A 15,398-nucleotide genomic window follows, 5' to 3' on the forward strand; every position below is an offset into this window, starting at 1 on the left:
AATTCCAAAACCAGACAAAGATGCCACAAAAAAGAAAAACTACAGGCCAATATCACTGATGAACATAGATGCAAAAATCCTTAACAAAATTCTAGCAAACAGAATCCAACAACATATTAAAAAAATCATACACCACGACCAAGTGGGCTTTATCCCAGGAATGCAAGGATTCTTTAATATCCGCAAATCAATCAATGTATACACCACATTAACAAATTGAAAGATAAAAACCATATGATTATCTCAATAGATGCAGAGAAAGCCTTTGACAAAATTCAACACTCATTTATGATTAAAACTCTCCAAAAAGCAGGAATAGAAGGAACATACCTCACCATTATAAAAGCCATATATGACAAACCCACAGCAAGCATCACCCTCAATGGTGAAAAATTGAAAGCATTCCCCCTGAAATCAGGAACAAGACAAGGGTGTCCCACTCTCACCACTACTTATTTCAATAGTGGTGGAAGTTTCTGGCCACAGCAATCAGAGCAGAAAAAGAAGTAAAAGGAATCGCAGATAGGAAAGAAGAAGTAAACTCTCCTGTTTGCAGATGACATGATCCTCTAGTATAGAAACCCTAACGACTCTCCAAGAAAATTCTAGAGCTAATCTAATGAATATAGTAAATTGAGGATTAAAATTACCCAGAAATCCTTGCTTTCCTATATACTAACAATGAAAAAACAGAAAGAGAATTAAGGAAACAATACCATTCACCATTGCCACAAAAAGAATAAAATACTTAGGAGTACATCTACCTAAAGAAACAAAAGACCTATACATAGAAAACTATAAAAACACTGATGAAAGAAATCAAAGAGGACACAAACAGATGGAGAAACATACCGTGTTCATGGATTGGAAGAATCAATATTGTCAAAATGGCTATTCTACCCAAAGCAGTCTATAGATTCAATGCAATCCCTATCAAGCTACCAACGGTATTTTTCACAGAACTAGACCAAAGAATTTCACAATTTGTATGGAAATACAAAAAACCTCGAATAGCCAAAATATTTGAGAAAGAAGAATGGAACTGGAGGAATCAACCTGCCTGACTTCAGACTATACTACAAAGCCACAGTCATCAAGACAGTATGGTACTGTGCTTTATTTTTAATGCAAGATGTATATCTTGATTAACCAAATTTGGGAACTTTTAGTTGCATTATGTAAAAACTTAATCCTACAGTGAGACCAAAACTGAAAACTGATTTTCTCCATGTAGATTTGGATGACAAGCAGTTGTAAAAATTTATCAACCACACTTTATTTTCAAATAAATAGTAGAGAATGAATTTCTTTTTTCTTCCTGTTCAGAATAGATTTGTTAGAGATAAGATATTGACTTACAGTTATTAGTTCAGGATCATATATATTGTGAAATCATTAGAGTAGTGAGTGTACAGAGCCTACAGATTAAAAGTTACATTGGCCTTACTTTTCTTTTCCTCCTATCACAAAAACAAACATTATATTTCTATTTATTGGGAATCAATGACATTCATGTATTTAAGTGCAGGCTGGGTGGCTGTAAGAAATAAGCCAAAATTCCACTTGGCAGATCTTAGTCACATGATCGTATCTAGCCTTCAAGGAGGGTGGCAAAAGATGTCTCCATCTGGCTGAGTGGTCCAGTGTCCTGATGAAATGATGGGTAGGTAATGTTCTAAAATGAAGACACAGAGGACGCATTCCAGAGGACAGATTTAAGTAAATCAATTCTGACTATCCCTTTACTGGCTGCAATTGTTTAGCATATGAATTGAACACAGAAATCTAACCATAGAAAAATATTTATGTAATTAAATAGAAGTTTATATCTCTGATGATCATTATGTTTGGAAAATATAAGCTTCAACAAAGTTTAATCTACATGATTTACTGACTTTAACCACTAACAGACTTCTTTTATTCCTCATTTAATTTCAGTAGTCAAAAGTTCAAAGCCAGTTAAATAATTCAGCCACATTAAAGCCTTTTAATATCCACAGTGTTAGCTAAAAATTAAAATGGTTAAATAGAATTCCCTAGAAAAATAATTGGTCCTTTGAGAGTTTAAATCCTTCAGCATTTTAAATAGTTCATATTTACCATTTTGCATAGATTGCCCATTAGTTTTTCTTAACACCAGTCTTGGAATACCAAGAGTTACCTGTGAGAATCACATACATATACACGTACATAAATGCTGAGTTTAACTCGGAGTATTAAATAACACAAAACAATTGATGTCTAGTCACTGACATAACAAGTCATGATTTTTGCATGTATTTCAGAGACAGATGTTTATAATAGTCAACATTAAGAAGAACAATTATAACTTTACTCAGTTATCCTTCTCTCCTTTGGCTGTCTCTTTATTCCTAAAATGTAATGACAGTCACGTGACAGAATGTATCATTCTGTTTCGCCAGTGGTTCTCATATGTTGGTTGCACATTGAAATCATCTGAGAACCTTAAACGCCTATCAGTGCTGAGGGCCCACCCCCAGAAATTCTGATTTCATTGGTCTGTGAGGTCAGTGTCTCTAAATCTCATATTCAGCACAGTTTGAGAACTACTAGCTAATGCAAGACTAGCAGCCTTAGGAAATCTATGTTCAGTTCAGCCAACCATGTCCTGTATTTTTTTTTTTTTTCCCTCAAACAATCACCTTTCACAGTTTAAAGAGATCTGGCCTCTGGTCCTAGATTATCTGGATAATTGCCTCAACTTATCACTCCTCTTAGCTGTAAAAGCATGAGAACTATTACTTGTTTCTAAAGTCTGTTGCACTATCATTCCCATGAAAAATTGCATATCTTTTTTTTTTTTTTTAAAGAGAGCACAGTAATTTATCTGTGAAGTGAAATAACACTAGCAGATCATTAACTTGGTACAATGAATGCATCAAGCAGCTGTTACTTAGAAAATAGAACATCTGTTAAATGCCACTGAAGTCACTATTCACTCTCATTATAGTTATAGCTATAATTTCTGTTCTACGTATTCTGCCTTTATGAAATTCTTTTTAATAGACAATACATTATTAATAAAAAGTCAATACACATTACTATAAAATCCACTCCTTATTGTTTTATAGTCTTTTAAGATTTATCATTATATCATTCCATAACATTAGCCTAATAATAAAATGTGTTCTAATCCTCAAACCGTGACAGTAGTATTGGGGCCTAAAAAATAACTAATATCATATTTTATCACATTTAAGACATATGAGATCAAGTGATACACTTGATTTAATTATAGATGTTGTGGGTCAAAAGAAACAACACTCCCTTAAATGTGAATATAAATTGCAAGTTTTATCTCATTTCAGAAACTTTAATATGTGCAAATGCACATGTTAGAATTGTGGTAATGTGATGATTTGTTCACTTTCTTCCCATGAATATATTTTGTAGCTAAAGGTGAAAACTCTGTCTCATCTCTGATGACCAGAAATGGTATAATATTTATGCAGACTGACTGAAGGCAGAATTCAATGGGGAGGGTAACCTTTTAAAATACCTTTAATGGGTTAGTCAACCCTTCATATAGGGAGAACTTGGACAAGAGATAAAAGAAGATCAAATAGACAAGAATTTTGCAGCATCCTAGTAAAGAAAGGAAGACATATGGAAATGGTGTTGTGACAATTTAAATCTACATTGAGTTCTACTGTTATCTGACATTTTCTCCTGTATCATAAAACCTAAGAACACCAAGTGGATAGTTCACATTTAGCTGCTGTTAAAACTCCTGAAACTTATGACTATGGCATCAGTTCAGTTCATTTCAGTCGCTCAGTCATATCCGACTCTTTGCAACCCCATGGACTGCAGCACGCCAGGCTCTCTGTCCATCACCAACTCCCAGAGCTTGCTCAAACTCGTCCATTGAGTTGGTGATGCCATCCAACTATCTCATCCTCTGTCATCCCCTTCTCCTCCCACCTTCAGTCTTTCCCAGTATCAGGGTCTTTTTCAATGAGTCAGTTTTTCGCATCAGGTGGCCGAAGTATTGGAGCTTCAGCTTCAACATCAGTCCTTCCAACGAATATTCAGGACTGACTTCCTTTAGGGTTGACTGATTGGATCTCCTTGCAGTCCAAGGAACTCTCAAGAGTCTTCTCCAACACCCAGTTCAAAAGCATCAATTTTTCAGTACTCAGATTTCTTTCTACCATGTCATAAGTCAAAATAAAACTGAGTGTTCATAATTTTGCTTTTAATTCAGCTTTAAAATTGATCCTAGAAGCTGTCACATTACTGTAAGATTGAAAAAACTAAAAGAGCTGAGTTTCAATTTATTCAGTTTAATCATTGAATTTGAACTTGCCCATTCAAAAGGGTAGACCTTCCAAAACCCTCCCCAGCCCTCACCTTATAAGGCAACAGAAGGGGACATGTATGCTGAGGATTTAATGCATTTTAAGAGGAAGAAATGCATTTTCAATTCGATTTATCCATCTCACCAACCCCATAAGTAAGTCTACTTTTCTTTTTTTTGTTTGTTTGTTTTAAGTCTACCTTTCTTAAGAGTACCAGGTGAGGGTGTAAAGAGAATGACCAACACAGTAGCTATAGTTGAATTTAGTAATTCAGTTCTCAATATATCTGCAAGTATAGACGTTCTTTTGTTGTAGGAAACAATGTATGGGAAAATGGTTCCTTGGCATCATAAAATATATGTTTTTAGTTTCCAGCTAGTGCCCCATATTCCCCTTTTCCTCTTCCTTGCAAAGAGTCAGACACAACTGAGCAACTGAACTGAACTGATTCCCCTTTTGGTGGCATTTCATTACAACCTTCATACTTTCTCATCATTTTATACAGTCTTTAGTCAGTCTAAACCATCCAGTCCTTTATGGTAAACTCTGATTTCAAGCATTACCTCTCCCTTAAATCCATTCACACTTATCCCAGCCATGAATTATCCTGGTCATGAATTATCCTTTCCTCCAAATTATGTTCTTTCTAATATGATAGCAAAATGATTGCATTCCAACTTTTCTCTACAGCTACACTTTAGATAACATTAGAGCAGAGTATACACAGATTGCCTCCTTTTTTTATCTCTGGCAGTGAATGACACAGGGTAGAGTGAGTGTTAAGCATCTGATGTTCATTAACTCATCAAAGTTGAAGTCTTTGCATCACAGAGCAAGATCAGCAAGTTTCTTAAAATCTAAGATTTGTTATTTGTAAGTCATGCCATTAATTCAAAATGCTTTTGTGGGGAAAAATTTTTTTTTTTAAATTCAGTAAACAAGCACAATATATTTCCTAACCCAAAATAGCATTTATACAAGTGATTCAATACTCGTTTGTTCTTGAATACTACATGTAAATGTTCGGCTTTAGGTCTTTTTACAGAAGGAGTGTACATTTTCTCGAGTCACTTTTGGCCATAAGCAGTTGTAAACGACTACAATGATCACTGCTTTTTTTTCAAGTTCATATTCATGATGGTGCTAACTTCATCATACTTGAGTTTGATAACATTGTAAAACCTGAAATGAAATCAAACATTAGTCTACATTTCTTGTTTTCTTATGCTCATTGACCGAATGAAGTGTCACTGAGCACTAAACATTTTCTCTTGAGAAGTAGCTGGAGAATTTGGGTAGATTTTAATGCGTAATAGTTGTTTGTGACCCCTTAACTGTTTGCAACATTATTCCTTAAATTCAAAACTTCTCTGATGTCTTCTGAGATTTGGAAATTTCCATCACCTTTCATCACTTTGGCTGACCTGGGAAGGGACAGATGTCTGTGTACATAACTTTTTATACCAAAGCTTAAACATAGTGAACATAGTGTCATCTTTCTGAAGCTATTTTTAGAAATAATTAGTGATCCAAATATAAATTAAGATTTAACTTTGTGAAGTGTTACCTTTAGGAATAAATGAACTCTAGTGACAAGGCAGTAGTTTGGAATACAGGATGTAGGAAATGATCATTTGTATACATTTTCATGTTTTCTCATACTCAAATATAAGTTTTGTAAGGGTAAGGACTTTGCTTCTATCCTTTTACTCACAGTACCTGGAACAATGGCCACCACATATAGTTGTAAAGATTGTGTACTAACAAAGGGTACAGACAAAGAGAATGAAAGGACCGAAATCTAGTCCATGACACTCACAAGTCAAAATCCAGAAGGACTTTTTCTCTCCCAAAACAGCATTTCTCATAATTTCATAAAAAATGCTGAATAAAATCCCCTATGTCTCTGCTGAAACAGTGATGCATTTAACAGGAGCTCAGTAGCATTAATACGTGAAGGAATTCATTTTATGAACTGCTGCGCTCACTCATGTACAACAGATGACACCTACATTACAAATAATCCTCTGCGTGGTAGCTGATAAGTTCATTGAGCATTAATTACCTTAATTTCAGATATTTTTCCACTGAAAAAGAAAAATACAAATAGAAAAGCCTATCTTAGAATTGAAGAAACAGTGATTGTCTTTTATATAGAAATTAGTTTATACCCTCTTTTACCCCCATTTATCCCCTTCCTTATTTGGTATTTGTGTGTGTGTGTGTGTTTGTAGATTTATCTAAATTTCAAGTAGACTAGGATCTGATAATATGGAGGAAAGTCAACCATAAGAATTATTTCGGTGTATTACAAATCTAGAAAAGGCATCTTGAGAACATCTAGAACTAAGGATATATGCTCTTAGGGACCACCTTTCTCTCATTTACTTGAACCACTTTTCTTACTCTCTGTGCATATATTTCATGTTCCTCTGTGCAAAAGGTCTCCCTCCAGTTCTTGTCATTGCTGTTTCCCAGTAAGAATTTGTCCTACTATGGCTTTGACTTGCTATGGTAAAGATATCAGCTTCATTCCAAATGATTTCTCAGCTGAGGTGTTACCCTACTTTCTGTATCTCTTAGTTAAACTTCTTGAGAGAGTATCTGTTTGGCTCAAACTTACCCACCAGGTAATGTCCATCAACTGTATGTGGGTAAGGGAGAGATGGGGGAGTGGGTGGGGGAGGGGGGAGAGTAGAGGCAGGGAAATGCAAGAGGGTCACGTGGTCTACCGTGACGTGTCACAAGAAAGGGCTGTAGATAGAGCTGACAGTGAACGTTTGTACTAGAATCAATTTCCCATCAACTCTCTACATAATTTCTTTCTCTTTTTTTTTTTTACATAATTTCTAATATTGAATGTGCTTGTTTTCAGGTTTGAAAATCAAGTCTTAGGAAGTGTTGGTGCTCTCTTAAGGGATTTTAATAGTATCTCTTTACTTCTAACTGAAATTAACCATTTTTTTCAGTTATGTGTGTGAGCAGCAAACCCTAGTGATATCAGTAGTTCCTGTGAATTAACCACCAGTCACAGATAAATTTATGAAAGATAATTTTGTATGATATTCTAGTCATTCAATATAATTCAAAACACCAGTTGTGCTCATCACTACTTTGAAATTATCCTAAATGTCTGTTGCTAGATCGTTATAGTTACATGTTAGGAAAGAAAACATTTATTGCCACCTCACAAATTAAAAAAATATATATTTTCTATTTTTTATTGCAGTATAATTATTTTTATTTAAAATCTAGTGTATCTAATTTTATGCTTTTAAAAACATTATTATGAGAAGGGATATTTGAGTTTTGCCAGATGCCAAACAGGTTTGTGGCACTAAAAATCTACAAATTCCTGCTATAGCATTTCAGGAGAGCAAAAATGGCTGAATTTTCTAAAAGCAGTTGCTTATTGGTGGATGCGTTTTCCATGATCTACATTTATCCAATACATATATCAATTAATTAAATATAAATATGTTTAGATTGATAGTATGTATGCTTATGATTAAGTGGAAATAATCATAAATATGACGTCATGTTTATGTATAAATGCATATCCATATATACCCAGTAAAGAACTGCAATATATAGGATATGATTTTCATCATTCCCAAAGATATGGTTGAAAGTTTAAACCCTTGAAAAATCTTACCATAGTAACTAGATGCATAGTCATTTCAAAAGCATTAAATCTTAAGACTACAATATATTATGTGAGGCTCAAATGCTGTTCTTTCTACAGGCTATTCAGAAAGAGACAGAGAAACAGAAGGTTCACCTAAAGAGCATTACCGAGCTAGGAGAGGCCTTGAAAACGGTTTTGGGCAAGAAGGAGACCTTGGTCGAAGATAAGCTGAGTCTTTTGAATAGTAACTGGATAGCTGTCACTTCTCGAGCAGAAGAGTGGCTAAACCTTTTGTTGGTAAGAGAAGAGGATAAAAGATTTTCAACCCTTCTCCATCACGAGAAAGACATTATATCAGCTCTCAATAATAGTCTTTATGTTCACAAAATGCTCAACTCCATGTAAATGTTGGTTCTTATTCAATATCTACATTATATTTTTCCATCCTTACATTCTGTACGGAGATTGCACCTAAAAGGAATTTGAATGCTACTACATTTTTGTATTTTAGAATTGCGGCAAGTAGGACAAATACTTAAAAATACTGTCTGCTTAATACTATGTCATGGTTTGTCTCTGTAAAATTAAGGAATACCAGAAACACATGGAAACCTTTGACCAGAATGTGGATCATATCACAAAGTGGATCATTCAGTCTGATGCACTTCTGGATGAATCTGAGAAAAAGAAACCACAGCAAAAAGAAGACATGCTAAAGGTAGCAAATAAACTCTTATGATTAGTAATGCTCACACTACACAACAGTTATATTAATCATCTTTGTCCTAAAAGATACCAGGGACTTCTTATTAAGAGTGAAAACTATCTTCCTCTCTTCCTTTCCCCTCCCTCCTTCCTTCCCTTTCTCCTTTCTCCCTTAATTTCTTCTTTCCTTCCCTCCCTACTTCTTTAATTCAAATGAGAGTTCATGACTTAGAAGAGCTCTGTGATCTGGATATCTGTCCATATTGATCTGTCAGCTAATTACACACAACTTAAAAACCTGATAAGAAAAGAATTCTTGGATTTATTTTAGTGTTCTATGGAAAATCATGCCAATTTTAGTATTAGTTCTATATGCCTGTGCCTAACACAAAGATTAGTTTCATTGCATCATTCACAGCCCATCTGAATAAACACCAGAAGTCCAATCTGTATATGTTTTGCCTATACAAGGTCTAAATCTTAGTAACAATACTGACTTACGTAAAACTGAACTTTTCATTCTTAACTGTAAAGTAGACATGGCTTTGTATTCTCCCTTTTGGTGTCGAAACAAATTATTAGAACATCCTAAGCTGTCTTTCTTAGTTGCAACTTAGTCTTTACTTAAAAAAAAAAATGGTTCCCGTAAAAAGTTATGAGAGTTATAATATGCAAATAGATCACATTAATGCTATATTTATTTGATGACATCTTTTCCAATTAAATAGGAAGAATTACATTTGAACAAATCTCATAAATTAAATAATGCCTTCCTCTGTTTTGTTGAAATTTTTAATAATTTTATTTGATTAGTGGGTTACTATTTAAAGAATCCTCAAACACTGTAGCTTCTGTCTATATAATTGATTTGTTCATTTTTTTATGAAATCAATATTTTCTACAGATTGCAATTCATTTGTAATGAAAAACTATAAATGTATTGCAGTCTGTGCCCTAAACATACTTGCTCTATTGTCTCTACCTTCTTTTGTTCTTCCTTCTCCCTGGATGTGTAGGTAAGGGATGTCACCTTACAGAGAAATTCCTTCAGGGTCTTTGGAAAAATAGGAACTGAGTTATTTCACTCACAGCCTCTCCAACCCCCTCCGTCAGGCTCAGCTTTCCTCAGTCACTGTCTGTGACACAGAATCCCTATCTGTTAGAAAATCCTTTTTTTTTTTTTTTTCCTGTGACAATCGATACGATAAAGCAAAAGGGAATTCAGAAGTCCTTGAAAGGAATAGAAAATTGTTCTTCAGCTCCCTTTCTTTCTGAGCATGTGTTAAAGTTGTTCCACAGCTTTGAAATTGAGGAAAGGTACGACTAAATATAAGACACAACAGTTGTTGCTGGCAACATAGAAAAATCAGGAAAACATCCCTCGTCCTTCTTCAGACTAAGGAAATGCTTTAAATAAACTTAGCTCAAACGGAAGCAAGGGCAGTGACCTATTTTCCTGAGATCACACACATTCTCACTTTACTCCTGTTTTATGGAAGTTGGCTTCCCCCCCGCCCCTTGGTTTTCTCTGCATGTGTCTTTTTCCTTCTCTTTCTCTCTAGTTCTCTCTCTCCCTCTTTCTCCCCTCCCCCCTCTCTTTTGCTTTCTCGCTCTTTCGGTCTCTTTCAACCTCCATTTAATTACTAACTCCAAGCCCTGTCTCTTGCTCACGGAATATAGCGTTTAAAGGCTGAGCTGAATGACATACGTCCCAAGGTGGACTCCACGCGTGACCAAGCGGCAAACTTGATGGCGAACCGCGGCGACCACTGCAGGAAAGTAATAGAGCCCAAAATCTCAGAGCTCAACCATCGATTTGCAGCCATTTCTCACAGAATTAAGACTGGAAAGGTAGGAAGATCTGCTCCAAGGTGGAAACTAGTGATAAATGGTCTCTTGCGAAGGTTGCGCAGTACTCTGAAGGGGGCAGGCCACCCCCACAGCAAAGTTTTCAAAAGAAAAATGAAGGCCAAAATGTATTTAAAGAAATTTTACCACTGAATCTCATGGGAGATCAGTCTCTCTTCCTTTCTTCCTCCCTAGCCCCTGTGTCCCTCTCTCTCTGCCATTTTGCTTTTCCTGCCACAGCTCTTCTAGAACTGCGTTCTGCACTGGTTTACCGGGTACTTTCAGGGGTAACCTACAGGACAGTAACAAATAGCATGCTGCAGGCTGACAACAACCAAAGCACAAAAGACAGACATCTAAAGAAAGCACTTCTGAAATATTTTGCCAAATATAATATTGCTTGTGTATAATATGGAAGAAATAGCCAAAATGAGGCCTTGCACACCTCTTGCATGATCTAGGGTTTTTGTACATCTTTACTGGTTGCGCACATGTCTGTATACGTGTATATTTTAACTTGCTCTTGCTAGTTGCCGATTCTTACTGTGATAAAATCCATTAGATTATAATGACATGCAAGCCATGAAGACAGATAATTGCAAAGCTTATATATCCTCATTTTTGTAATTTTATATGTCTGTTTATACTTATTCTATTTAATGAAGAACCAGGGTATATGGAACTTTTGCATGAGAACCCTTTATATTTGTATAACATATAATGAGGGCAAAAATATTATAGGTAGTTTGCAAAAATATATAAACTCAGTATTCTTGAATTCCAGCTCTTTGGGGGAGTGTCAAAATCTAAGGTATTATCTCCCAAATTTATAAAATGTGGTTTGACACATTTTTCGATATATATGATATGCTTTCAAATACAAAAATGTATGTAAATTAAATATGTGTGCTTATATATACAGATAATTGTTAGAAATAATCTTAAATGAGAATAACATTATTGCAGCATTTGTGAGTAAATGTGATGTGATATGTCAGGTAAGTTTTGATTCCTGAATGTTAGAATATGTTTGAAAAATAGTTTTGATAATTATAGACACTCAGTAATAGCATGATTTACATCTTCTAAGGCATTACATGTATCACTGTTATATATAATAGCACATATAAAGGAATTCCTAAAATATATGGAAATATGATATAAAATTTAAATACTTTATTGCATGTGAAACATAGTTACTCTTGAAAACTCTCCTACCCAAAGCAAAGAGGTATTCACTTACCTTAATTCATTTCTTCTTCTTTGTAATAGTTAACTTAATTAGTTCTGCTCATTTATATATTATTTTAAGTAGTGGTTGTCACCTGAAAAACACCTGACAGGCTCTAAAATTTTATTTTCAGTTTGTAGTTGTTTTTTTTTTTTTTTTTGTAAGAATTTACTCTGCTGTTTAAATAGACAATTGTTATTACTTCTGGAGATATCATTAGATGAGCAATAGCTAAACAACCAACAGTTATTTTAGTCATCTGAAAGAGTAATGCTAATGCTTCATTACTAAGTTTTGTATTTTTCCCATCATACTTTTTAATAAGTCACTGAGCTAGAGAATATTTAAGGGCAGACAGGGCATTATTTTATTGATTTTTTTAAGCAGTTAGATTGAGATAAATTATGTCACAAGATTGTGAGTTGTAGGTATTGAATAATAAGCAGAAGTCAGCCTGTGCCATAGAATCTGACAAACATAGCATGACCAGCAGAAGTTTCTGAATTGTTCTACATTCTGGAAAAATGTGTCATTATACTTCCAGGTATCATGTGTCAGGTGAGTCACTTGATGTGTTTCTTTTATTACTCACACTGAAGAAAAGCATACAATATTTTAAAATCAATATTTTCAACTATATATTAATTGATGACAATCATTTTTGCCTTTCAAAGTACTACTTTTACTCTAAATTGAAAGAGATGACTGGATGCAACAGTGACCCCATTTGGGGTCTTTGAAGAGATAACTAAGCTTTGTCATCATGATGAGACAAAAAAATATGGCATTAGAACATATGTGATGTTTTTCTTATTTATTCATTGTACAATCTAATGGTATTGAGTGTCCATTGTGCTTGTAAGTATGGGAATATACAAGAATGTTAAAGATAATTTGTTTAAAATACATGTGTACAAACACAAGTTTAACTACTTATTGCAGTCATATCATATGCTTAACACTAGTACATTGTTGGGGTCCTTTAATGGACCGGAACCTTGTGGTACGGAGTCGACGATAAGAAAGTAAAAGAGAGAAAGAGAGAGAGAGAGAAAAAGACCCGGGGACCTAAGCTCTGATGGAGCAAAGGTGCTTTAATGATTTTCCTATGAGTATATATAGGCTGTGGTACAAGAAACTTCTTTCGGGAATGATAGAGATCAGAAAACCAAACGTACAGCAACCGTTACCAAGGGAACAAGGGGTAATGTTAGTCACAAGGTCAGGAGACAATCCATATCTCAAGAAAGGGGAACGAGACTAAGCAGTTTTGTCCTAAAGAGAATGTTTACTAAAGGAGACCCAAGCTTGCCTCACACAATGACCTCAGTCCCTGGGAGCAGCGTGCTGTTCCGCTTGAAGAGGGACAAAGGACTCATGAGAGACAGCACGTAGGAATCCTCCCGTCAAACATTCCCTGACAATTCCCCCTTTTTTATTTATAATATTTGTAAGAAGAGTTCTGACCATCAGAGTTTATTCAGTTTTAACAATCTTTGCATGAAGGCAACAGCAGACAACAAATATAATTGTTAAGATAATCACCAAAATTATAGTTCTAGACCCAATGCTATGAGTAAGGCTTTGAAACCATCCATGTGGGTCTAGCCCAGATAATTGATCAGCCAATTGTTTAGCTAAAGTTCCCATACTAGTGGAAGAGGGCAGATTATTAGAAAAGGTTTCACATATTTCTTTGTTGTAATAACTGTACATTCAGAAAGGCATTATCATATATGTTTTAAAAATGAAACTTGATTTGTTTCCAGTTGTAGCCACTATTATAGAAATGAACAGGAGTAACATGAAATTGAGTAGAATTTCAATCATATTTTAGCATCATCTGTTTTTGTACATCTGTTCATTGATCTCCAACCCATTTGATGGCTGTTCTCAGTTCCTGTATTTCTTTTTGAATATCCTCATCCATTTGAGCCTGAGTGGCCCACATAGTATGAGCATCTTTAGTCCAGTTTTGGATAAAATTATGTGTTTGAATTGAGGTTTGTAAAGTAACGCTAGTGATGGCAGCAATGGTGCAAATAGTTATTAATCCTATAATGCCAAAAATCAGCCATCCAATGAATCGTTTAGATCACTAGAGCAATTTAGTAAATAACTGGGAAGCAAGTCTAGCCTTGGGACCTTCTTCCCAGGGCCATTGGAGATTTATTGGTAACCATAGATTATGTCGAGATCGAAGAATCAAAAGGGAGTCATTTTTTAAGGAAATAGAGGAGTTAAGACAAGTATATAATTTACAATTTATGCAAGTTACAGAACACAAAGTCTTATTGAATTGTAAATTTCCTATAGCTACAACAAAAGGAAGTGGAACATAGGCTTGTATAAAATATGATTGATTATAGTGAAAGAAATAATTGCTATAGCTATGATTGGTCCCTGTGAAATGTCTGGTCCAAGTCCCAAGTTCTTCAGTGTTTGCAGCAAGTTTTCAGATGTCCCATTGTTTAGGCCCAATCTGTTTATCAAGGATGATTCGAGGACGAGGTGGGGGCCATTCCATCGTCAAGCTAGCCAAGAAGTCCTCTGTCATGGTAATGTTCCATTGTAGTATTAGTAACCTTCCATGTTACTTGAGTAATATAATCATACATAGTATTGTTAATATCATCTGAGCAGTTCAATAACCACATACTATGGGGTCCCCAATTGACAATTGTATGATTAGCTATAAACATTAATTTTCCTGGTTTGGCCTGACATTTGTCCCAATGAACAGGAATATATTTAAAGTTCTTATTAGTAAACCCTTTGCATAGTGTTCTTTGTTTTTTCTTTAATTATTTTCCTAAAGTTTTAGTAGTATAAACATGATTCATGGACAAAGAAAGGGCAGTAAGTAATCCAAGAAGCATCAGAAAGTCCTCTTTTGGAGGCAGGGGAAGGCCTAAGTTTGTCGGCTAACGTTTATGCATAATTCTGTTGTGCCCATACACAAAGGAAGGATTTCATAACCTAGAACGATATTAATTAGTTTTTCTTTTTCTTCAGGATGAGAGGGCCCCTCCAAGTTCCAAGGAGGGGGCATATGTGTTGACTCATTAGTGGATATGCTTGGTCCTATATCTGTCCATTTTACAACCTACAATAAAAAAGGGGGGTTAGGTATATAGGCCCAGTAAGTGTGATCAATCAGGTCAGCCTGAGCGGGGGAAGCAAAAGCAAGCAAAGCAAGCATAGCGAAGAAAAATATTTTCAGGATTCCGAGGCATTCCCTGTTGAGAAATCAGATTTTCAGTTTGATTAGTAAGGGTTTTTATCTGTCCCCAAGTAGGGAGATCATAAGGTTGATGACGTCGAGTGCGGCGTTTTTTGGAAATTTTTAATGTCGCCATGGCTTGTATTGGAATTCTTTCTTCCTGGGTTTTTTGCTGTTTCATCTCTAGTCTGAATGCTGGGGGCCCCGTTAGGCTGAATCTTCTGAAGAGGAAGTCATGTGAGCTCGTTGGATCCATCTGGAGAAATAGAAGCATATCCTTTCTTTGTAAGATTAGTTTCTTAGATTTCCATTGATTAGTTAACCCGTCTTGATATCAAATGGGCAAAGGAAAGGAGGTGTCCTTTAATGTTTCAAAACTTCTTTTTTTTGTTTGTTTTTTGTTTTTTGCTTTTGTCAAAACATCTCTTCGTGGTAAGTTTA

General features: G+C 35.2%; 1 protein-coding gene across 9 annotated transcripts in view; it reads left to right on the forward strand.

Annotated features, from left to right (window-relative positions):
• DMD (dystrophin) overlaps positions 1-15,398 on the forward strand; it is a 2,532,480-nt gene that overhangs the window by 1,247,919 nt on the left and 1,269,163 nt on the right. For all 9 annotated transcript variants that reach the window (XM_043457704.1, XM_043457699.1, XM_043457698.1 and 6 more), the window contains 3 exons: positions 8,068-8,247; positions 8,540-8,668; positions 10,336-10,506. In XM_043457704.1, coding sequence (XP_043313639.1) covers positions 8,068-8,247; positions 8,540-8,668; positions 10,336-10,506 — 480 coding nt within the window. The remainder of the gene's footprint in view (positions 1-8,067; positions 8,248-8,539; positions 8,669-10,335; positions 10,507-15,398) is intronic.

Source organism: Cervus canadensis, chromosome X (genome assembly GCF_019320065.1).
Source record: "Cervus canadensis isolate Bull #8, Minnesota chromosome X, ASM1932006v1, whole genome shotgun sequence".
Classification (NCBI taxonomy): domain Eukaryota; kingdom Metazoa; phylum Chordata; class Mammalia; order Artiodactyla; family Cervidae; genus Cervus; species Cervus canadensis.